The sequence below is a fragment of the Dromiciops gliroides genome, chromosome 2, assembly GCF_019393635.1.
Source record: "Dromiciops gliroides isolate mDroGli1 chromosome 2, mDroGli1.pri, whole genome shotgun sequence".
Classification (NCBI taxonomy): domain Eukaryota; kingdom Metazoa; phylum Chordata; class Mammalia; order Microbiotheria; family Microbiotheriidae; genus Dromiciops; species Dromiciops gliroides.
In genome coordinates this window covers 331,097,431-331,123,120 of record NC_057862.1, presented here as the reverse complement: position 1 = coordinate 331,123,120, position 25,690 = coordinate 331,097,431, and the positions used below count along the sequence as shown (strand labels likewise).

Below are 25,690 nucleotides of genomic sequence, written 5' to 3'. Positions count from 1 at the left end.
TAAGAAAGAAGTTAAGGAGGCGAATAGAATTTTAGAAAAGTTAAATATGAAAGACCTCTGGAGAAAATTGAATGGGGAGAAAGGAATATACTTTTTCTCAATGGTACATGGCACATACAGAAAAAAATGACCATGTATTAGGACATAAAAACCTCAGTCAAATGCTGAAAGGCAGAAATAGTAAAGTGATCCTTTTCATATCATGATGCAATAAGAATTATTTGTAATAAAGGACCATGGAAAGATAGACCAAAAATGAATTGGAAACAAAATAATCTCATCCTAAAGAATGAGTGGGTAAAACAACAAATCATAGACACAATCAGTAACTTCATCCAAGAGAATGACAATAATGAGACACCATACCAAAACTTATGGAATGCAGCCAAAGCAGTTCTTAGGGGGAAATTTTATATCTCTAAATGCATACATGAATAAAATAGAGAAAGAAGATATCAATGAATTGGGCATACTACTAAAAAGCTAGAAAAAACCCCCAAATTTTAAATCTCCAATCAAACACCAAATTGGAAATTCTGAAAATTAAAAGTGACATTAATAAAATTGAAAGTAAGAAAATTATAGAATTAATAAATAAAACTAAGAGTTGGGTCTATGAAAAAACAATAAATTAGATGAACTTTTGCTTAATCTGATTTATAAAAAGAAGAAGAAGAAGACCAAATTACTGGCATTAAAAATGAAAAGGGTAAAAAAAAAATGAAAAGGGTGAACTCACCACCAATGAATAGGAAATTAAACAATAATTAGGACCTATTTTGCCCAACTACATGGCAATAAATTTGACAATCTAAATGAAATGAGTTGATATTTTCAAAAATATAAACAGAAGAGGAAACAAAATCCTTAAATAAGCCCATTTCAGATATGTAATTTAAATTTCTAAATGTAGGTTCTAATCTGTCCCCCCAGTTTTGGGGGGAAACTGACCAAAATCACTGATAAACGAGTTTAGGTTTTTAAGAGTTTATTAAAGATAGTAAAAGAAAGAGAAAGATTGTAAATGGAATTCCTATAACCTGGCAATCTTAGCTTTCCTAATCTCCTCCTTCTGAAGTCTTGTCTCTACCACGGCAATGTCTCACAGCCAAAGAGGCCTAGCTCCCCTGCACAGCCTCCGCTTTCTCCTTCCTGTTCTCCTCCCAGAAATGGGAGGTTCTTCAAGCTGATTGGTTGACTGGGCCCGAGGGTGGTCAAAGTTCAAAGTTGTTAGCTTCTGAGAACCATGCTTTCTTAAGTACCCTTAAGTACCAGCCAGATGTGCTTAGAATCTAGTTAACTAGAAGTCAGCCAGTAATCCAGTCAGCAGTCAGTCACCTTATCCAATTCAATCATTTTATTTTATTTTATTTTATTTTAATTTATTTTTTGGGGGGGGTGAGGCAATTGGGGTTAAGTAACTTGCCCAGGGTCACACAGCTAGTAAGTGTTAAGTGTCTGAGGTCAGATTTGAACTCAGGTCCTCCTGAATTCAGGGCCAGTGCTCTATCCATTGCACCACCTAGCTGCCCCCAATTCAATCATTTTAAATTCATCTCCAGGTGGGTTCCTGAGTATCTGCTAAATCTCATCTATCACATTTCATTATCTTAACATACAGAAAAAGAAATTGAACAAGCTCCCTAAGAAAAAAATCTCCAGGTCCAGATAGGTTTACAAGTGAATTCTACCAAACATTTAAAGAACAATTAATTCCAATACTATACAAACAATTTGGGAAAATGGGTGAAGAAGGAGTTCTACCACATTACTTTTATGACACAAATATGGTGTTGATACCTAAACCAGACAGAGACAAAACAGAGAAAAAAAAATTATAAACCAATTTCCCTAATGAATATCAATGCAAAAAATCTTAAATAAAATATTAGCAAGGATATTACAGCAATTCATCACCAAGATAATACACTATGACCAGGTGGGATCTATACCAGGAATGCAGGACTTGTTTAACATTAGGAAAACTCAACATAATCAACCACATCAATAACAAAACTAACCAAAATCATATGATTAACTCAATAGATGCAGAGAAAGCTTTTGACAAAATACAGGACTTGTTCCTATTAAAAACACTGGAGGGAGGGGCAGCTAGGTGGCACAGTGGATAAAGCACTGGCCCTGGATTCAGGAGTACCTGAGTTCAAATCCGACCTCAGACACTTGACACTTACTAGCTGTGTGACCCTGGGCAAGTCACTTAACTCCCATTGCCCCTCAAAAAACAAACAAACACTAGCGAGCATAGGAATAAGTGGAGCTTTCCTTAAAATAATAAACAGTATCTACCTAAAACCATCAGCAAACATTATATGTAATAGGTATAAATTGGAGGCATTTCCAATAAGATCAGGGGTGGGAGCCAAGATGGCAGAGTAAAGGCAATAACTTCCCTGACCTCTCCCCCAAACCCCTCCAAATACCTTCAAATAATGCCATAGAACAATTGTTGGAGCAGCAGAACCCCCAAAAAGAACAGGCTAAAATAATTTTCCAGCCAAAGACAGCTTAGAGGGTTGGCAGGAAAGGTCTGTTGTACCAGGGTGACTGTGGAATGTGCTGAATGGATCCAGCCCCAGCTCCAGAGAACCAGGCCTTGGGAACCTCTGACTCAACTGTGGCAGCAGCTGCTTCTGGAACTTAGCCCATGACCAGAGAGAGGAGCTCGGTGCACAGTGCAGACCCAGCCTGGAACAGATAGCACTTCCAGGGCCTCAGAGTCTTTGGTGCCAGCAGCTTCTTCTGAGGCTCGGCTCATGGACTGGTGAGGGGGTTCAGTGGTTAGCCAAGGTGAAGTGGCTGCGACCTCTGCTGGAGTTGGGGTGAAGTGGCCAGGTTCTGATCCAGTGGGTGGACTCTAGTGGTGGCAGCCCTGTGGGGGAGGGGCACCGGCAAGCCAAGCTTCCAACCATAGAGAGATTTCAATCAGACATCTGCTTCAAGGTTGAGATGAGTAGACAAAGAATTCAGAAGACTATAGAAATCTTTTTTGGGGGGAAAGTAGACCAGAATACACCCTCAGAAGAAGATAATAACAAAGTTAAAGCTCCAACATCCAAAACTTCCAAGAAAAATATGAATTGGTCTTGGGCCATGGAAGTGCTCAAAAGGACTTTGAAGAGAAAGTAGGAGAGATAAAAGGAAGATTTAGAGAGATGGAGGAAAGAATGGAAAGAGAAATAAGAGCAATGAAGGAGAGTCATGAGAAAAAAGTCAACAGCTTGAAAAGCCAAATGGAAAAGGAGATACAAAAGCTCTCTGAAGAAAATAATTGCCTATGAATTAGGATTGAACAAATGGAAGCTAGTGACTTTATGAGAAACCAAGACACAATAAAGCAAATCCAAATGAATGAAAAAAATAGAGGGTAATGTGAAATATCTCCTTGGCAAAACAGATGACCTGGAAAATAGATCCAGGAGAGATAATTTGGAAATCACTGGACCACATGAAAACCATGAACAAAAAAAGAGTTTAGACATCATCTTCCAAGAAATTGTCAGGGGAAATTGCCCTGATATTCTAGAAGCAGAAGGTAAAATAAAAAATTGAAAGAATCCACTTCCTGAAAGAGATCCCAAAAGGAAAACTTCCAGGAATATTATAGCCAAATTCCAGAGATCCCAGGTCAAGCTTACATTCTACTGAGGGAAACAATATGTACCTATATAAGTAAACATACAAAATACACACAAAGTAAATACTGTAACAGGTCATTTGGAAGACACTGGCAGCTATGGAATGTCAAGAAGGGCCTCATGTAGTAGGAATGAGCTTAAGTTGAGCTTTGAAGGAGTCTACGAATTTTTAGAGGCAGAAGTTAGAAAGGAGAATTCCAGGCATACCAGGGTAGAAAAGAAGATGGACAGAAACTTCCAGTCAACCACATTCATGACTCCGTATTTGGGTATGTTGAAGATTATGAACCTGGCTGCTTTCAGCCACGTGGTGATACAGTGCTTAAAGGACTTTTTGTTTTGATACAATCTAACAAACCCTGAGTTGGTCCCTTGGTTTTCACCCTGCCATATGGCAGGAGCAAGAGAGTAGGGTGCTGCATCAGCTTAAAAATGAAGCAGCTTCCATCTCAACCTTTTTGCTTTTATTCTCCAGTGTGACAAGTATTGTATTCTATTTCTAGAAGTCTTGTGAAAGCAGTGGAGGAATGGCCAGACTCTTCTTCCCCCTACCTTGCCATTGACCTGTTATGGAGCATGGACTCAACTAGGCAAACTTGCACTAAAGCTCCTGATTGCCTTTTGCAGGATTGCTGAGTAGATATTTTACATTTCACCATGACTCTGCACTGTCCAAACAACTCTCAGACCATGTCTTCCTAAAAGAGCTATATTAGAAGTCATTTTCTCCCCTTCATGGGGCCTTCCTAAAGTTCCCTTTAGGTATAGTGTACCTTTCTACTGTTCTTCTTGCCCAGCAATGAAGCTCTTTCCTGAATATGTCAAATCTGTTCTGACTCAGGGTCAGCCCTGCTATACCAAGGATATGCTAGGACACTAATAAGAAATACAAATCTTCAAAACCCACTGAAACTCCCCTGGCTTCCTTTTCCACTTTCTATTTCTTCTCCTAAAAAGCTAGTGAATTGGAGAGCAATCTGCAATTATGCCCAAAGAGTTATCAAACTGTGTATACCCTTTACCCTTGGGAAAGAGGTCTATTTTCCAAAATACTAAGGGAAAAAGGGAAAGAGCCTGTACATTCTAATATATTTATTGCAGCATTCTTTATGGTGGCAAAGAACTGGAAACTGAGGGGATACCCATCAAGTGAGGAATGACTGAATAAGTGGTGGCATATGATTGTGATGGAATACTACTGTGCTATAAGAAATGATGAACAGGTTGATTTTAGAAAAATATGGAAAGACTTGCATGAAATAATGAAGAGGGAAATGAGCAGAACCAAGAGAACGTTGCATTCAGTAACCACCAATATTGTTTGTTCTCAAGAGTTACAAGTATCTTCTTCCCATGTAGGATGCACACCAACATTGTTTAAAGAATAACTGTGTGGGGCAGGTAGGTGACTCAGTGGATAAAGCACTGACCCTGGATTCAGGAGGACCTGAGTTCAAATCTGGCCTCAGACACTTGACACTAACTAGCTATGTGACTCTGGGCAAGTCACTTAACCCTCATTGCCCCACAAAAAAAGAATAAATGAATAACTAAGCTATTTTGAGTAATATGAATATCCGAATCAACTACAAAGGACATATATATAGGCAATGAGGGAGAACTGATATATACAAGTATTTGTTGTATGATTTCTCACACACATATATATATATGATACCTCAGAACTCATCATGTAACCAAAAAATAATAAAATAAATATTTTTAATAGGTAATCAAATATTATTCTTGACACATCCAGATTTGAAGTCAATTTTCTGAGTTTGAGAGACACAAAGGTCTTGAACCCAATGAATGGAGCAGGTAGCAAGAGGAGGAGTCTTTGTCAACCACTCCAATGCTCTTGGAAAAGACAAACACCAACAAGAGGACACGTTCAAATCTGCCCGTATTTTAGCAGAAGAAATAAACCTAGAGTTGTTTTTACAATGAAAAAACAAGGTGAAATTTAACTCCTAATAAGCAGTCAGTCTTGTAAACTACTTTATGTTCTGATGAGGTTTAAGTATCAACCTTCCAAAAAGCATAAGGGTAGTATAAGAGTGGGGGTCAATTTGATTCAATTAATTAAAATAATGCATAAGATACTCTAGCCCTGATAATTCCATCAAATGAGAACCACTTGATTCAATCAATCAATAAATCAAAAGCATTGGCTAATAAATATATACATAGTCACTCCCTGTGGGTCTTCTACAAAATAGAAAGTTTGTTCCGAATCCAGCATAATTTTGTCATCTTAGAAGAATGAGTGGTTGCAGTCATGTCCCTTTGCTATTGGGAGTGGATGGAGGGAAGAGACACCTCCTTCTCTTAATCCCTTCTTGACCAGAGAAGAACCTGGTGAATTTCAGAAGGAACTCATCATTGTCCCTAATAGCATCTCCAGGACAGCATAGATTGGCAATGGTGTTTGCCTCTGGAGCTAAGGTCAAACTAGACCCCAAGGAAAGGCAGCTTCAGAATTTGATGAGGAGACCAACATAAAGATACACCATAGCTAAGGGGAACTTCATGATGTCCCATGAGAAGGAGAAAAGGACTTCCAGAAAAAAAAGACTTCCAGTAGCTCTGAGTCCCTCCCCTTTGCCATATGTGCTCTAAGCTTGAGCTATTTTCCCTTGAACTTTGTGAGGATTTGTTTTTTTACCCATTGTTCTGACTTTGTTGTTCAATTGTTTCAGTCATATCTAACTCTTCATAACCACATTTTGGGGTTTTCCTAGCGAAGATACTGGAGTAGTTTGTCATTTCCTTCTCCAGCTCACTTTACAGATGAGGAAACTGAGGCAAACAGGATTAAGGGTCACATAGGAAGTGTCCAAGGACAGATTCGAACTCAGGATTATGAGTCATCCTGACTCCAGGCCCAGCAATCTACTAATTGTACCATCTAACTGCCCCTGTATCACCTTAGCAAGCTAATAAATTCTAAATGGATAATTGATATCAACTGGTAAGAAAGGAAGAAGCACACCAATGGGGACTTACACATTAGAAACACTAGAGCATTAGAAACCTGCCCCATGTCCCTAACAGCTACCCCTAGAATTCTGAGAGAAGATGCAGTAGCCACCGTCTGCAGACCTAACGAGAGTGGGTGTGGCAGTGTGATAGTGACCCCAGAACGTGTGCTATAAAAGTTATGTTAAGTTCCTAAATCCTATTTGAAGTTGCTTTGTCAATGCACGTTGCCTTTTCAGTCCATTACCATTTCTTATGTGTGTAGGACCTATACTGAACAATGAATACCCTTTTTGCACCCCCACTTTTGAAGAGACTTTTGACATGAACCAAGACCCGAGCTTTAAATAATTTGCCCCTAGGACACTAGGGTTAGAGTTTAATGAACTGAAGACTATAAGAAAATGGAGTCAAGGGGCAGCTAGGTGGTGCAGTGGATAGAGCACCAGCCCTGGATTCAGGAGGACCTGAGTTCAAATTCAGCCTCAGACACTTGACACTTACTAGCTATGTGACCCTGGGCAAGTCACTTAACCCCAATTGCCTCACCAAAAAAAGAAAAAGAAAAGAAAAGAAAAGAAAGAAAGAAAGAAAGAAAGAAAGAAAGAAAGAAAGAAAGAAAGAAAGAAAGAAAGAAAGAAAGAAAAAGGAGTCATGAAGAGTCAGATATGACTGAAACAATCGAACAACATAGTAAGAACAGTGGGTAAAAAAAAATCCTCTCAAAGTTCAAGGGAAAGTGGTTCAAGCTTAACCCTGTTTGCCTCAGTTTCTTCTTCTGTAAAATGAGCTGGAGAAGGAAATAGCAAACTACTTCAGTATCTTTGCCAAGAAAACCCCAAATGGGGTCACAAAGAGTTGGACACATATGCCACACATAGCCAGGCATTTTGCAAACAACTGCTATCTCCTGCAACCATGTTAGTGGCTCCTGCTTCTTGACTCTATACTAAATCTGTGTGATAGCAGAAGGAGATGAGAGATGAGAATGGTAAGATGCCAACTTATCCATATAAACTCACTCTGGCATATTCACATGCAAACGCACACAGCCACGTAAGCACACCCTCATTCACTCACAGACACATGTAAACATATGCAAACACAGACAGGCATGCCTCCCCACACACATACACACACATACACACAAAGATGCATCCATACTAAGCGATACATACACACCCATGCAGAAGCACATGGGCTGTTTCCCCAGGGCAATAAGCCTGGCTGCCACATGCACTAAAGCTTTTTCCAACTTACTGCAAAAACAAAGAGAAAGCGTTCCCCAAGCCCCAGCACATGTGTGTGATTGGCTGGGGCACGTGACCAGAAGGAAGCAGCTCAATCCCATTACAGGATGGGAAAACTATGCTTTGGGCAAAAGGAGCCAGAGGCTGGAGCTGTGAGCGACTGTTGGGAGAAGCCGGGAACATCAGGACTTGGAGAAACAGTGGCAACTGTGGCAAAAGCTCGTGGGTCCTCGTTTGCAGCACAGTCCAGGCGGAGAGGAGCTGTCTGCAGCAGCCTAGTTTCCCCATGGCCTCGGCACTGAGGCCTTGTGGCCTGATGGATGCCTGAGACCCCCAGGGATCCTCTGAAAGAGACTAGTCCTGGTGAGTGTCACTTCCATTTACCTTTGACCCTTCACTGATTCCAATACCAAACATGACCCCGCCCCATCCTGACCACTCATCTTCCAATCTTAGCCTCTTAATAGAGGGGGAAGGTTTCCCAGTCACAATGAAAGTTATAAGGAAAGTGTGTTAAGGACCTGGAGAGAGGAACTGGAGTATCTAGATTCCGATGGCAGTTTTAAACTGCTACCATCTCCTCTGTCCTGACTTTCGTTGATAGGAGAATTTTAAGCTTACAGAGAAGTGGACTGTGGCTTGTTAGACATGCAAGGGACAGGAATGGGCAGAGGAACAGCTCAAAGTTCTGCTCCCTGAAAAACAAAATCAGGGGTGTCCTGTCAAGATGCAGAAAATTAAAGTTTTCATCCAAATCCTTCATTTTGTAGCTGAGGAAACTGAGGTCCAGAGAGGCTAAGCAATTTGTCAAGGACTCATAGCTAATTACTGCCAAATCCAAGACTAGAACCCACATTCAATCCCCAACTCCTGGGCTAATGCTCCTTCTACTGAATGACACTGTCTCTTTGGTCAGTTTTCAACTTGCTCTCTTTGCTGCTGAAATAGAATTGCCATCTGGGTGCAAATGCCTGCACAAACTGCCTTCTGTAGTCACCTTCCCTTTCAGGGAGCCCTAAACCCTGCATAAGATTCCCCATTCTTGGACTCTGATCCTTGGCTGCTATTGTGGGTGGGTGGTTTCTTGCTGGACCACCGTAGGATGATCCAGGTCTCCTGAAGCATCTATCCAAAACCTAGAGACCTCCTGCACTACTAAAAAAATACTCAAACCAAGACTTGGAGCAGTGGCCGCTGAGTTCATCTACATCTTTTTAGACTCCACCCTGCCAGGTATGCTATTCACAAGACTCAGTCCCTAAGGGACTTCTACTTTTTGTGTACTGGTGATATGGTGAAATGAGGTATTTGACCATTCAGCTTTGAATCTCAGCCTCCTAGCCACCCACCCCAGTTTATGTTCTTAAACACCAGTTTGTTCTCTTGCACGCACCTCTACACATGGCAGTGGGTTGGGGACTGAGAATATATCCCACCCTATCTCTACATTCCCTACGACTCATTCAGTTCCATTACCAGTTCACAGCTCCCACAGACAGCATTGATATAGACGTGTAACATGCATTAAAAGATGTACAGACAGAAGAGTTCCAGGGAACTCATGATGGAAGAGGATCTCCAAATCCAGGAAAAAAACAAAAAACTGTGGAGTATAGATGCTGAATGAACCATACTATTTCTTTTGTTTTTGGTGCTGTTGTTTTTCTATTTTGAGGTTTATCGTCATTGCTCTGATTTTTCTCTTATAACATGACTAATGCAGAAATATGTTTAATGTTATTATGTGTAAATATATATGTGTGTATATATGTATATATATGTGTGTATATATGTATATATATGTGTGTGTATATATATATATATAAAACCTATATCAGATTACCTGCTGTCTAGGGGAGGGGGAAGGGAGGGGAGGAGGGAGGGAGAAAAGTCTGAAATTGTAAAGCTTGTATAAACAAAAGTTGAGAACTATCTTTACATGTAATGGGGAAAAAATACTTTATTAAAAAAAAAAAGATGTACAGACACAGCTGACGTAAAACTTGACAACCTAAGTCAAAAAGAGGCAATAAGGTAATACAATAGGTAGAGTGCTGAACCTGGAGTCAGGAAGACCTGAGTTTAAGTCCAGCCTCAGACACTTACTAACTGTGTGACCCCAGGCAAGTCACTTAAATTCTCTATGCCTCAGTTACCTCATCTGTGAAATGAAGGTGATAATAATAGCACTTGCTTCACAGAGTTGTTATGAGGATCAAATGAAATAATATTTGTAAAGTGCTTTACAAACCTTAGAATACTAAATGCCAATTATTATTATTATTATTATTATTATTAATTATTATTATATCAAGCCAATATCAATGCCTGTTTTCTTATAATTCCTGAAATCAGTTTTTTGGAGATGACAGTGACATAACTACCATGACGCAAATGGAGCTTTGCCACAGGGCATTGACATTCAGGGGATTATGTTTCCTTCCCAGAAAGGGCACCCTTTCTTTTCATTATGATCAATGGCCCTACAGCTGACTTTTCAGCTCATGCCAGCAGTTGCCACCCCAAATACCTGTCACCTTGCCACCCTTTTCCCAGGCCTGCCTTTTTCATCCAGCCACAATCCCTATGAAGGTGTTCCTTCACACACACACACACACACACACACACACACACACACACACACACACACACACACGCACACCCTCGCACACACGCACGCGCTCGTGCACACACACACAAACATTGTTTTTACCCCAGGTGGAAAATGTCCTATTTGTGACTCTAGGATGTACATACTGTACATCTGCTGTCTTGGTTCTACTTGCATTACCGAACATATAAAAGTACTTACTCAGTGTTAATGTGGAGAGGTTATATGAGACTTGGAAATGTTATTTAATATTGTCTTCCAACTTTTAAGACTCATTATTACATGACCTTGAGAAACTAATTTAAACTCTCTCAGCTCCTTCTTCTTCTGTTAAAAAAGGGGGTGGCGGCAGGGCTTTAACTACATCATCCCTAAAGTCCCTTCTAGCTCTAAATTATACAAAACTATGAAACCCAGAGACTTTTTTTTTTGGTGAGGCAATTGGGGTTAAGTGACTTGTGTGGGTTCACACAGCTAGTAAGTGTCAAATGTCTGAGGCCGGATTTGGCTGCCCCCAAACCCAGAGGCTTTTAAAAATTCCCAGTAGAATCATAGAAAATTGGAAATCATAAAAAATAATAAAATTTTAAATTTTAAAAATTTTTTAAAAAGAAAATTGGAAGGGGCAGCTAGGTGGCACAGTGGATAGAGCACTGGCCCTGGATTCAGCAGGACCTGAGTTCAAATTTGGCCTCAGACACTTAACACTTACAGGCTGTGTGACCCTGGGCAAGTCGCTTAACCCCAATTGCATCACCAAAAAAAAAAAAAGAAAAGAAAAGAAAATTGGAGATCATCTATCTAGTCCATTCCTTTCATTTTGCAAAGAAGGAAACTGAGGCATTGAAAAAGGTAGTGATTTACTCCAGGCGAGATTCACTGGCTTCTAAAAATCCATTCTCCTGAAAGAAAAGAACTGGATTTAAGTACTGGGAAAGTTGAACTGACCTCTCTCATGGTCTCTGTTTAAAAACTTCAGGCTAAAAGATGCAAAGTCCTCCCCCCCCACACACACACAGCCCTTGTATTTCCTCATCATTTGCATATGTTATGAATAAAATAAAATTGTACATGTATTTATCAGTTTTTCAAGCCAAAAGCAATAGTTAATGACCTAAATAAATCATTACTTGGAAGTCTGGTACTTCCCAGCTGATATTCCCTTCCTTCCTGCCCCTAGCTTCTAATGCCTTCCCTAACCAAGTTATTTTGGTATGTATTGTCTTCCCCAAAAGAAAGCAAATTCCTTGAAGGCAGGGATTATTTCACTCTGCTGTTTGTATCCCCAGCATCTATCCAGCACAGTTCCTGGCCCATTGCAAACACAATAAATGCTTGTTGATTGATGATTAATTAAAAGAACCAAGTTTTGAGTTATTTTGTAATGATACAAATCCTTAAGGGGAAAATTATTAAATTTCTTATACACATACACACAGAGTTTTTATTTTCGACCATGTCTAACTTTCACTATAATCCATTTAATGACTTTTTAAAAGCTATTAATGGCAATGTGCCAAGAGTAAAAATCATATTGAAGATATTAACATTATAGCATCATGCAGGTATATTCAATTTAATGGGGAAAATTAGCAGTAGAAATTGAAAATAGTATCTATTGTCATCCAATGTATAATGCTCTAAATCTTTTCTTGCCTATCCATGTCTGCATTTGCTGTCCTACTGTTAAGTAAGCATGCTTACTTAGCTATAACACCTTGCAGTTACACCACTCTTTCTTGTACTCCCTGACTTTGTACCCTTCTCCAAGAACCTCTACCTGGATGCCCCATGACCACATCAAATATACCAGAGAAATTCAAATTTGCCACCCCATCTCATCCCCACCCTATCCTTCAAAGACCAGTTTCTCTTGTCAACAAGTAGTGACATACCCAAGACTCCTCTCTCCCCACAATGAAATTGGAGTAGACAACCCTTAAGGTCCCTTCCACCTCTAAATCCAGCTAAAGTAGAGATCTTTTTTTTTTTTTTTTTGCTGTGATTCTATCAGTGTAGGGGACTCTCATTAGTCAACAAGTATCCTGCAACTTATAATCTTAAAAAGTTCCCAGGGAGAAGGCTTGTATGAAATGATGCAAAAGAAGTAAGCAGAAGGTGGAAAAAAATCTATACAGTAACAGCAATATTATTAAGATAATTAACTCTGAAAGACTTCAGAACTCTGATCAACACAATGTGCAACGATAATTCCAAAAGATTCATGATGAAACATGCTAGCCATCTCCAGAAAGAAAACTAAAGGATTCAGAGTGCAGATTGAAGCATAGTTTCTTTTTTATTTTTCTTGCCATTTTTTCCTTGGAAGATGGCTAATAGATAAATGTGTTTTGCATATCTATACATATTTGTAATGGAATTTATTTTCCTTGCTTTTTCAATAGGTGGAGAAGGGAGGGGAAGGGAGAGAATTTTGAACTGAAAATAAAATTGAATTTTAAAAAAGAAAGAAAGTTTCCAAGGACCCTGAAAAGTTAAATGACTTGCCCAAGGTCATACACCCAGTAATGTGTCAGAGGCTGAACTTGACCATCAAGGCTAGTTATCTCTCTACTATGCTGAAATGCCTCTTCTGTACAAAGAGAGGTTTCGAAACTTGGTTGCCCCATCCCCCACACTCCCTGCCACCCCTGCTCATGGTGAACTTGGAATCACTGGACCTGGGTTCAAATCCTGTGTCTGCCATTTACTAACTGTGACTTTGGGCAAATCATTTAACCTTTTCAGACAGAGGCTGTTGGACAAGCACTCATCTAGGATTTTGGGAGGGGGTTCCCATTCATGGTTGACCCATATGATGTATAAAGTCCTTTCCAACTCTGAATTTCTCTGACCTTATTTGTGACCTCTAACATTTTAGGAAGGACATTGACAAGCTGGACCGTGTTCAAAGGAAGGCAAACAAGATGGTAAGGCAATTCAACCCCAGTTACTGGAAAAGACTTAGGAAAATCATAAGAGCTATTTTCAAGTAATTAAAAAGCTCTTCTGCAGAATAGTCAGTACATCAATAAACATTAAGTACCTGCAGTGTTTCAGGCATTGTACTAAGCTCTTCAATACAAAAATAGGCAAAAGACAGTCCCTGCCCACCAGGAACTTAACAATCTATATGGGTGGAGGAAGGGATTGGGGGAATGAGGGTGGGAAGGAAGCCCTCTTGAGGCTTTACTTTCCTCATGTATAAAACAAAACAAAAAGCCCCACAAAATTTGACTAGATGGTCTCTGAGGTCCCTTTTAGCTCTAGATCTATGAATCTGTGAACCATGGTCACACTGGGGTAGTTGGGGACAGCTGGGCCCAGCTCAAAGTAGCTTCCCTTATCGCTAACATTTTGATGTGTCCTGTAATTACTTCTGGAACCCACTAGTGCAAAATTTCTGCCTACAGCTCTGGCTATTGGGTTTCTCATAGTGACCTATTTTTCCCCATATTTAGCCAGTAAAATGTCAGCTTAGGTCAACATGTTTTCCCTGGTTTCTTGGCAAATGGACCTTGTGGATTTTAGTGCTGGCAAAACCTGCAGCCTCTGGATGCCAAAGACTAACTAAAATCTGTTCCTGAAGAAAGGGATAGTAGGATTTGTGAAGTGGAAAAAAAGCAGTACTCAATGACCAAGCTGTCAGGGCCCAGGATTATTCCATCTCTCCTCTGTTTTCTCCTGGCATTTCAGAAAAAAAAATTTCCTAAAAGAGTCCCAAACAGACAACTCTGTTTTTAATTTGCTTCTTGGAATTCTGTGAGGATATGGGAGTGTTCTGCATTAGGGAATTCCTACCCCTATCAAAGTGGTTTTCCAAATCAGTCCCACCATCTGTAATAGAAGCATGCCCCAACCTATTCCTCTGTCTATTCATGCATCTAAACTCTGACTAAGGGTAAGAATAGAATAAGTATCATCCTGGGTCAGGCCCTTGGTCCCTTTAACAAGGATTTTGTGACAGTCATCTAGGACCCATGTTGTGGGAGAACAAAGTTGCCATCCTTGGTTTCAGTCTCCAAAGTCAGAGATGCCATAGGCAAATCACTTGACTCAGAGCCCTCTGAGCTTGAGTTTCCTCATCTATAAAAGGGGTGAAAGGGGCAGCTAGGTGGCGCAGTGGATAGAGCACTGGCCCTGGAGTGAGGAATACCTGAGTTCAAATCTGACCTCAGACACTTAATACTTACTAGCTGCGTGACCCTGGGCAAGTCACTTGACCCCAATTGCCTCACTAAAAGGGGTGAAGACTTCCTGTTGTTGAGTCATTTCAGTCAGATGTCTAACTCTTTATGGCCCTGTTTGGGGTTTTCTTGGCAAAGAAACTGGAATGGTTTGCCATTTCCTTCTCTATCTCATTTTATAGGTAAGAAAACTGTGGCAAACAGGGTTAAGTGACTTGCTCAGGGTCACACAGTTAGTAAGTGTCTGAGGCTTGATTTGAACTCAGGAAGAGGAGTCTTCCTGACTCCAGGCCTAGTATTCCATCCACTGTGCCTATCCCATTAGGTGAGGAAGGCACTTTGCAAACCATAAAGCCCTATAGAAATGTGAGTCATTATAATTATCTCAGCTGTAGTAATCTGTTATCAAGCTGCTGTCCAGGAATTTGTCTAAAACTGTTCTAAAACCATATACCATCCTAGCCTGGACTTTCTCTTGAGACTCCACAAGCTTAGTAACTTAAGTGTATCTTTATTTGACTTAAACTTTTCTCTTTCGATCTTGCATGAAGGGGGAGTGGAGCACCCTAATTTTAGTGCTGCAGGATTTGAGGAATAAATCCAAATAAATCTTCTGGGCTGGGCTCCTCTCCAGAGAAAGACAAATCATATAGACAGAGCCTCATAGAGCTGGAAAGGACCTTAGAGATTTAGGGCATTGCCTTCATTGGATTAATAAACTTTTGGCCTGGACCCGAGATCTCATGGGAACTCAGAGAGAGGAAATGCCATTTCCTAGTGCACATTAGCACCTGCCCTTCTCATCTTTCCCCTGTGGTTCAGAGAGGCAGCTTTGGAGAAAGGATAGAGGGGAAGCCTCTTAAGCAGGCAGATCTGGATTCCAGTCCCCACTCTGCCATCTGCTTTGTGACCATGGGCAAATCACCTTAATCTTTCAGGTTAACCCCCAGGCAAGAGAATGTGGCAGATGAGTTATTGCTCTGCATCAGTGGAAGGAGTTTCCACATGAGGGAGTTCCCCGTGTGGATGAAATCCCATGCCCAGACTTCCTGACTCCCCCTCCCCACCCAAAAAAATGTAATTCACAGCTTGATTCCTTTAAGTTCTGAACTTCCAATTTTATTTATGGATCATTAAGTACTTGACCTTTGAAGCTTAAGAAGAGTAGAACTTAAAGCCAAAGTCTTGGGAGTTTAGCCAAGCTGAAATTCCACGATTCTGTTTCTGGGGTTTGACCAAACAAGGCCTTCTCTCTCTATGGTGGGAAGAATGCAAAGAACCCCTCCATGCTCTACCCACATATCTCCTTTTGTCCCAACATGGGTGGGGGGAGACGGTGGGGGGAGGGGGGAGAGAGACAGAGAGAGGCAGAGAAGCACAAAGGGAGAACCAGAGAAAGGGGGGAGAAAGACAGAGACAGAGACAGAGGCAGAGACAGAGACAGAGACAGAGACAGAGACAGAATGGGGGAAGAGAGAAAGAAAGAGAGAGGTGGAGAAGCAGAAAGAGAGTGAGAGAAAGAAGCAGACAAACAGACAGAAAGAAAACTAAAACTAAAAGGAGAAACAGAACAAAATAAACCACTAGTTGTTTGGGATAAGGTGTCAAACTGTCAGCAACCCTCGATCTTGTCATCTTTAGAAAGAAAACTTCTGGGGTACAAGAACTGGGTTTTATCCTGATTTGGATGCCACAACCAGTCTAATAGCCCAGGTTTGACCCCTGGGAAAGCAACAGTTCACAGGACACAGGATTTAGGGCTAAAGGGGGACCTTGGAGATCATCTAATCCAGTTCCCTTTGTTTAACAGAAACAGAGACACAGGGAATAAGTGACCAGCCCAGCAAGGTGGCAAATGGTATCAAGTAAGAAGCTTAGGATTTGAAACCAGGTGCTCTGACTCCCAAATCCTGTATTCTTTCCACTACACCACTAGGTAGTGAGTGTCTGGTAATAGCAGCAGACTAGATATCAGAAGACCTGGGTTCTCAGAACAATAATTCAACAATCAGTTTATTAAGCACCTACATGGTTCCAGGATTGAGAGCTGGCCTTGAAAGCAGAAAACCATGGATTCTAATCCTATCATTGATACATACTGACTGAATAACCCTGAGCATGTCACACCATCTCTAAGTGCCCCTGGGGTAACTCAATGCCCATAGGTGACTAAGCTTCTGAAAAGGTACTGAGCAATGAGAAGCTTATAAGAAGTTTCCTTCATCATTGAAGGTCCAGTTAAAAAAAAAAAAAAAAGGGGGCGGCTAGGTGGCGCAGTGGCTAGAGCACCGGCCCTGGAGTCAGGAGTACCTGAGTTCAAATCCGGCCTCAGACACTTAACACTTACTAGCTGTGTGACCCTGGGCAAGTCACTTAACCCCAATTGCCTCACTAAAAAAAAAAAAAAAAAAAAAAAGGAGGAGGCAGCTAGGTGGCACAGTGGATAAAGCACCAGCCCTGGATTCAGGAGTACCTGAGTTCAAATCTGGCCTCAGACACTTGACACTTACTAGCTGTGACCCTGGGCAAGTCACTTAACCCCCATTGCCCCGCAAAAAAAAAAAATGGCCTAGGCACTAGGGATATGAAGACAAAATTAAAAGAAATAGTCCCTACCTCCAAAGAGATTAAATAGCTTAAATACCACTAGGGGGATTATAGACAACAGTCTCTGTTACCTTGACCTAGTTGTTTTCTTGTCTCTGAGTCTTTGCCTCCTTTTCTGTAAAATGAGAAGGGCAAAGTCAATGACCTCCTAGATCTTTTTAGATTCTATGGTTCTAAACCTATTGAAAAGCATCCCAGAGTTCAAACAAAATGGCGTTCACAAGTTGGTTTGCCACCATTAAGTGCCAGGAACTTGGAACTCCCTAAAATCCTAAGAAGCCGTGGTGTGGTTCATCAGAGAAGAGAATGCCAACAGCAGGATCTGAGAGAAGAAGAGGAGGGTTGAGAAGAGAAAGGCACTCTGGCATTGAAGATGCCAGTTGTCCCTTTCACATCCAGATTTTCCCCGTTGTTTTTTTTTTTGTGAGGCAATTGGGATTAAGTGACTTGCCCAGGGTCACACAGCTAGTAAGTGTCAAGTGTCTGAGGCTGGATTTGAACTCAGGTCCTCCTGAATCCAGAGCCAGTGCGCCACCTAGCTGCCCCCCCCATTGGGGTTTTGACATATTGCAAGTTGGCATAAGAAATTAAATAAGAATTTGGGGGGAGTTTTGCATATAATATAGCCTATGGTCAAATACTTAATCCAGATTTTACAATAAGGTGCTGTAAAAAAAAAATAAGGTGCTGTAAATACCTCTTAAAAGAAAAAGAAAAAAATCAGACTTCTTCTCTGGTACAGAGGGCGGGCCAAAAACATGAGGATTTTCCTGATCATGGGGGCACTAAGCACCTAACCCCAGAGATGTAGATGGAATAAGTGTATCTCTTCCTATCCCCCCTCTTCCAGATTAAGAAAAAACTCTAACTTTGTCTTTTTCCAAAACAATCCCTGGACCACCATAGTTTCCTGGGTCCTCTAGTACCACCAAGACCTTAAATTTCCAAAATCAGTCCTTTTTTTTAACCTGCTGGTCTCTTCCTTTAAGAAAATAGTGTTCAGTCACTTTGCTCCCCAGAAAGTAAAGTACCACAGCTCAGCAAGCTTAGTGGGATGGGTAAAGGAAGGAAAGACACCCATTCTTTTTCTTGCATCTTAAATATGAGAAACGGAGAGAGAGAGGTTAATGAGGTGCTGGTCTCAGCAGATTTGTAATTAGTTAAACAAGGTAGCATGCCCTTTCTTTGAGAATATCAAAGGAGAAGAAAAGAAATAAGCTGAAGCAGATGCTTTCTCCTTTTCTGTGTTCCCTGCTCCATCTTTCTGTCTCTGTCTCTTCTCTCTGTCTCTCTGTTTCTCTCTGTCTCTGTCTTTCTGTGTGTATTTCTCTCTTTAAACCTTGGTTCTTTTGCCTGCTGTAGTCTGAGATCATAGATGATCCAGGAAGGGTGGATGAGTCAAGAAGGGGAAGGCTGCTTTCTTTCTTTTGGGGGGGGGGGTAGGGCAATGAGGGTTAAGTGACTTGCCCAGGGTCACACAGCTAGTAAATGTCAAGTGTCTGCAGCTGGCTTTGAACTCAGGTCCTCCTGAATCCAGAGCCAGTGCTTTATCCACTGCACCACCTAGCTGCCCCTGCCCAAGGCTGCTTTCTGGATGGAGAAGGTATGATTTAGACCAGGAAAGAAGTCATTGAAACCAACCCCCTCACTTTTATAGATGTGAAAACTAAGGCCCAAAAAGGTGAATTCCCTTGACTGAACTCTTTTTTTTTATGGACTTGATTTCATTAGTATAAAGAATTCTCAGGGAGGAAATCATATCTACCAATGTAGGTCAGCATCTCCTTTGCAATATAAAGTCTTAGAACCTGGGGCACTGAGGAGTGGTCTGTTGATAAATATTTAACAACCAGCTTTTTTTTTTAGGGGGGTAGGGACATGCAGTATCAACATTTTCTCCATCCTTTTCTTAAATCTAGACAATCAACAAAACAGTAAATCAAGCCCTGATTTTAAGATGTAAATGTTCATACTGAAAATTTAACAAAGCTTTCACCAGGCAGTTAGAACAAACTCCAGGAGACCCCTGCTGAGAAATGAGTTGCCCAGTGTCACAAAGCCAAAAAATATCAAAAGATTTGAGCCCAGCTTCCCCTGACTCTGAGGCCAACTCATGACACCTTCCCTCTAGCCCAAAATCATACCCATGTCAAATATCAGAGTTAGTCTTTGAATCCTTGACTCAAAATTCATTCCTCTATCCATTTTCCCGACCAGATGATGGTCACAGTTTGGATTGGGGCAATATCTGTTTCTTAGATCTTCTCTCCCTCATCCTGTACCTGTTGGCCACGTGGAAAGAATTGTTTTTCACCTTCCCCTTTTCAACAGTTCAAAATGCGATTACTGAGTCAGACTGCAGCCAAAAAACAGCCAGACAAAAGTTAGGGGGCCTAGATGAGGTCCTATAGTGAAGGGGATGAAAAAAAGGGACCAGAGCCAGGGAGAACTAGAAAAAGGGAAACAAGGAGCCCCAAGCTCAGAGGACTGAGGAATGGAGCTGATTGGCTGCCTCCAGCTCTCCCCCATTCCAATAGTCTCATGCTGTGCTAACCACCGTGGAAGGGAGTATCTGAAGAATGTGTTTAGGCCACAGGGGCCCAGTGGGAAACTGCAAGACTCTAACTGAGCAGAAAGCGGGAAGCAGAGGCAAGTGGGAAAGGGACGTACAACACAGAACACCAGATCTGGAAGGGCAATGACTTGCCTGAAGTCTTACCATGGTTTAGTCACCTCTCTGCTGCCTGGAAAAGAAGCCAAGGAACCAGCCGGGGGCCTATGGAGGTAGACAGGGACAGGAATACTAAGGGATACTAAGGGACTGGAAAGAAATCAGAGAGCCAGATACCATAAACTGGAAAGCCTGGAGAAAAGTCAAATCGTCTTGTCACTGAGTGCTTAGACCATCTACCCTCCTTTCAAACACTGAGAGGGACAGCGTGTCATAGAATATAGGATACTGGATTTGTAGTCAAGAAGACCAGGATTCAAATCTCCCCTATCTGTATGACCCTGGACAAGTCACTTTCCCCTTATGAGTTTCAGTTTCTTCATCTGTAAAATAAAGGTAACAATAGGACCAACTTCACAAGGCTATAATGAGGATAAAATGAAATAATATGTGAAAAATGCTTTACCAACCTTAAATCAATGTATAAATGTTAAAAATTATAATAATGGTGATGATGTTGATGTGAAGATGGGAATTGTCACAGATCCTGACCCTCCTGCCCTGGGCAAGCTTTTCATAGTCAGCTCTGTGGCAGGAAGGACTTTTGGTGTTTGGGCCTAAGATCATTCCACTTTTTGCTTCATATTTGCATAGTGCTTTCCACATCCTCATAATAACCCCATGAGAAAAGGAAGTCAGATATCATTTACCTATTTTACCAATAGTGTCTCTAAGCCCTCATTTCCTTTATTTTTTCAGGGCAATGAGGGTTAAGTGACTTGCCCAGGGTCACACAGCTAGTAAGTGTCAAGTGTCTGAGGCCATATTTGAACTCAGGTCCTCCTGAATCTAGGGCCAGTGCTCTATCCACTGTACCACCTAGCTGCCCCTAAGCCCTCATAAGCATCAGGTCTGCAGTCACAAGGCTGTAGTGTGGGAAACAAGAGTCACAAAAGGAGAGAGTTCCTTTAGCCACAGGTGTTAAGTGCCTCCCTTTTTCTTCTGCACCCTACTAGTCCTTTACTGTTAACACCAAATACAGGGGGAAATGCCCAATTTGCCACACCCTAAGGACAGCTCTTTCTTCTAATAATCTGGTTGACCACCCAAAACTCACTGGCTCCCTTGCCTCCCTGCAGGTAGCCATCATGATTTCCTGGTTCTTCTTAGCCTGCGCCATCCCCTGTACTGCCAACCAACTCCTCAGTGCCTTCGCCCGAGGGGAACTCCAGAATGACCCCCCCAAACTCATCTGCAGCATTCCAGGGCCCCAAGGTCCCCCTGGTCTCCCAGGAGCCCCAGGACCTTCAGGAATGGTGGGCAGGATGGGTTTCCCAGGCAAAGATGGTCAGGATGGGAAGGATGGAGAAAAGGGTGAGACTGGAGAAGAAGGTAAGGGAGAAAGTCAAATAATAATAGTAATAATAATAATGATAGCTAGCAGTTACATGCTACTTTGGGGTTTGCAAAACACTTTACAAATACTATTCCCACCAGTGATCCCCAGTCCTGGCTTTGCAATACTTCAGAGTGTCTCCTTTTATCTCAAGGAATGTCATGAAGCTCTCAAAATAAAATTCATATCAGCTCCTTTTAGTTAAAAAGAAAAATTTAAATATTTACATCTATATACAGAGGCAGGATGATGTAGGAAAAAGAACACTTAGTGCTTAGCACAGCGCCTTGCACATAACAGGCCCTTTATAAATACTTGTTGACTGATAGACACTGGCTGTAAGTAAAATTGGATTCTAGGCTGACTTGATATTGATCTTAAGCAAATCATTTAACCTTTAGGTATCTCGGTTTCCCCATACTGTCATTTGGAGATAATCATACCTGCCCTATTTCAAATGAACATTGTTGGGATCAAATGAGGCAAATAGGAACTAGAGATGAGTTCTCCAAAAAAAGTTCAAACCATTGTTCAGATGTGACAAAAACAGTAACATTTGAATCAGCTGCCTCCGTATGTAAAATGGGAATGACAATAATGCTAGATTGTTGTGAGAAAAGTGTTCTGTAATGTATAAAACATTATCTAAGCGGGAGCTATTACTATTACATGCTATGCACACTCAAGGGTTTCAGGCAGAGATTCAGTTTCCGGCTACTCCTTCTTTGTCCTGTGCCCTAAATGAAGGCAACACAAGACCCAATGACCCTTGAGGAAGTAGTTCCCATCATCCTCAGTATCATTGGGCAAGCTATTTCCCCTCCCTGAGCCTCAGATTCTTCATCTGTGAAATGAGAAGGTTGAAAGAAATCATCTTCTGCCACCACAAAGTGCTGCACCTAAATTCAATTATGAGCTCAGATATTTACTGGCTGTGTGACTCTGGGTGAGTCACTTAAACTTTCTCTGCCTCAGTTTCCTCATCTCTATAGTGGTGATAAAAAAATAGCACCTACCTTTCAGGGTTGTTGTGAGGAACAAATGAGATAATACAAAGTGCTATCATATCTATGCTAGATATAATTATAATTCCATCCAATATCATACCAGCATGGTTGCTGGGTCTTCAAACAGTGGTTGTTGAGTGAATAAATATCTCCAAGCTGATGTCATGCTGCTTTGTGTTCCAGGTGCCCAGGGCCGAATTGGGAACCCAGGGAAACCGGGACCGAAGGGCAAAGCAGGGGCAATCGGACGAGCTGGTCCCAGAGGTCCCAAGGGAATCAGTGGAACCCCAGGGAAACATGGTGCCACTGGAAAAAAGGGGCCCAAGGGGAAGAAGGGGGAGACAGGAATGCCAGGGCCCTGTATCTGTGGTGCTAACAGGGCCAGGTCTGCATTCTCAGTAGCTGTCACCAAGAGCTACCCCAGGGAGAGGCTTCCTATCAAGTTTGACAAGATCCTGATGAATGAGGGTGGCCATTATAATGTGTCCAGTGGGAAATTTGTCTGTGGCTTTCCAGGCATCTATTACTTCACCTACGACATCACTCTGGCCAACAAACACCTGGCCATTGGACTGGTGCACAATGGACAGTACCGGATCCGGACGTTTGATGCCAACACTGGGAACCACGATGTGGCATCTGGTTCCACCATCCTAGCCCTGAAGCAGGGAGATGAAGTGTGGCTGCAGATCTTCTATTCGGAGCAGAATGGACTCTTTTATGATCCTTACTGGACAGACAGCCTATTCACCGGCTTCCTCATCTATGCTGACCAGGATGGTCCCAATGAGTTATAGAAGGTGCTGATGGGAAAGGGAAACCACCACCCAGAGGAAGGGAGCCAGTGAGAGCCAATCTCAGTCTGGGCTTTGCAAAGGCCCCTTGGAATGTGACCAACATTCCAAGTTTTTGCTGAGTTAACTAATCCTTTTTGCATCCTTTCTCTCACAACATTAAACTTGAGCATTTGAATAGTTCACTGGGTCCTTAGTCCCATTCTTCTTTAGGCTGTAAGGATATCGTGCAAAAGTGGACTGAGAAGTTTGCTTGTGTCCATATGAGTTTTAGCAGGAAGCTGTATCTTCTATAATACTCCCCAGAGCATCAAAGGCTTCTTGGAGAAGTCATGGAACAAATTGTCTTATTCAACAAAAAATAAAGAAAATAGGTTTATTTAAACTTGTTGAGTCCAGCTGACTTCTTACGGACCTCAAGATTAAGATGAGAACTGGGTGACTAAGCTACTTGGGTCAAGATCAAGCCAGTCCCGGGGCAGCTAGGTGGACCAGTAGATAGAGCACTGGCCTTGGATTCAGGAGGACCTGAGTTCAAATCCGGCCTCAGACGCTTAACACTTACTAGCTGTGTGACCCTGGACAAGTCACTTAACCCCAATTGCCTCACAAAAAAAAGATCAAGCCAGTCCCAAGGCAGGGATGTTCAGTGAGGCCAATGCTAAGGTGTAGGTGACCTAAGAAGAATTCTAGACACCACTGTGCTGCTCATGGCCTCTGGAGGAAGAGGTTTGTAAATCTAGGTCTGAAAAATATCATAGAGGTCATCTAGTCCAGTCCCCTTACCTTTCACATGAGGAAATTGAGGCCCAGGGAAGTTAATTGACTTGCCCAAGGTCACAGAAATAGTAAGTAAATGTCAGAGATGGGATTTGAACCTAGGTCCTCTGACTCCAGTCCCAGCAGTCTTTCCACTGTCCTATCTTGACCCTCCCTCACCTCTCATGTATTTTAGGACATGGAAAAATATACATGATACACTGGTTTTCAGTTGACACAGGTGAAGATGATCCCACTGTTGGCTAACCTAGCAGTGTTCATGTGTGTGTGTGTGTGTGTGTGTGTGTGTGTGTGTGTGTGTGTGTGTGTGCTGAAGTCTATCATGGAACTACATGGTTCTGCTCAGATAGGATACATCTATGACCAAATTGGTTGGTTATTGATCCCCATCATTTTAGGGAAAGGCCCAGTGTTGTTTACAACTCATTGGTGTAGTGGGGAAAGTACTGGCCAGGAAATCTGGCTTTTAGACAGGCTGTCACCAATTTGCTATGTAATCTTAGGCAAGCTTGCTTAATATCTCTTTTAAAAAAGAAAGAAAAAGTTCCTTAATTTCTTTAAGTCACAGTTTTCTCCTCTACAAAAGGATCATAGATTGTAAAGTTGAAAGGGACAACAGAAGTCTTCCCATACATCCCACATCCTTTGACAGAAGAGGAAACACAGGGAGGCTAAGTCACTTGCCCAAGATTACACCATAATACAGGAGGCAATGGATTAGATCAGTGCTTCCCATCACCAGCCCTCAGGCTGATGGTGCAAGTTTTTCCAACCCACAAAACTTGTCCTTACTTCTTAAAATGCCTGTGCTTAAAAAATCAACTCCCTCTCCTACTCCAAATGCTTTTCTCCTCTTCAGTTTCCATTCTTTGTTCAGTTTCCTCAACCATGTTGAGACTTCAGAAAGCAGACTTCCCATCGATAGAAAAATTAGCTATTTTACTAGTCAGAAAAAAAATCACTTGGGCTGGGGAAAAAAGAGACTAGAAAAATTCTAACACATCACCCCCCTATACTTTTTAGTTATAGGATGGGCTATAGTCTGCCTGCTGTCTTCCGTTTTCCCTCCAGGGGGCGACTTTCCACCACACAAAATTCTAAAGATGCCGCAAGGAGCATTGGACCCACGCCTAGAGCTACTTTTCTCATCAACCCACATTCCCCTTGCCATTTCTTTCTGGGTGCAGAGCTGAAAGCAAATGAGATCTCTGACCCAAAGGTATGGTGTGATCTTGTTCCCTACCATGAAAAAATAAAATGAAAAAAGAAGTTTCCACCATTTTTCAATCTCTAACATAATTTTTTTTGTTTTTTTGTTTTTTGTTTTTTGGTGAGGCAATTGGGGTTAAAGGACTTGCCCAGGGTCACACAGCTAGTAAGTGTTAAGTGTCTGAGGCCGGATTTGAACTCAAGTACTCCTGACTCCAGGGCTGGTGCTCTATCCACTGTGCCACCTAGCTGCCCCTATTTTTTTTTTTATATTAAGCTCTAAGGCCATGAAGATATCCTAGTTCTCTTTCTCTCTCTCTCTCTCTCTCTCTCTCTCTCTCTCTCTCTCTCTCTCTCTCTCTCTCTGCCACCTTTGCTATTAACTAGCTTTGTTTTTAAACTAGGCAGAATCATTTTTAAGAGCAGCAGGGTCTTTTAATGTAAAGAAAAACTGGATTTAGAGTAAGCTGGTTTGAAGAAGTAATTTCCCTTCTCTGGGTCTTAGGTTCATCATCTATAAAATGAAGGGGCTGGATT

The 25,690-nt window shown here is 41.7% G+C and overlaps 1 protein-coding gene across 2 annotated transcripts; it reads left to right on the top strand.

Annotated features, from left to right (window-relative positions):
• Nucleotides 1-7,964: 7,964 nt before the first annotated feature.
• On the top strand, nucleotides 7,965-23,515 carry C1QTNF2 (C1q and TNF related 2). 2 transcript variants are annotated; one of them, XM_043986560.1, is made up of 4 exons: nucleotides 7,965-8,254; nucleotides 13,384-13,432; nucleotides 21,107-21,359; nucleotides 22,554-23,515. In XM_043986560.1, the coding sequence occupies exons 2-4, from the start codon at nucleotides 13,430-13,432 to the stop codon at nucleotides 23,165-23,167; spliced, it is 870 nt and encodes a 289-aa protein (XP_043842495.1). In that variant the 5' UTR covers nucleotides 7,965-8,254; nucleotides 13,384-13,429; the 3' UTR covers nucleotides 23,168-23,515. The 2 variants fall into 2 exon arrangements, with proteins under 2 accessions (XP_043842495.1, XP_043842496.1); XM_043986561.1 differs by lacking the exon at nucleotides 13,384-13,432.
• Nucleotides 23,516-25,690: the final 2,175 nt, after the last annotated feature.

Bases quoted from the DNA above. Each gene is read 5' to 3' on its own strand.
- C1QTNF2 (XM_043986560.1), top strand. The intron at 21,360-22,553 runs GTAAGGGAGAAA...TTTGTGTTCCAG, and splicing joins GGGTGAGACTGGAGAAGAAG to GTGCCCAGGGCCGAATTGGG.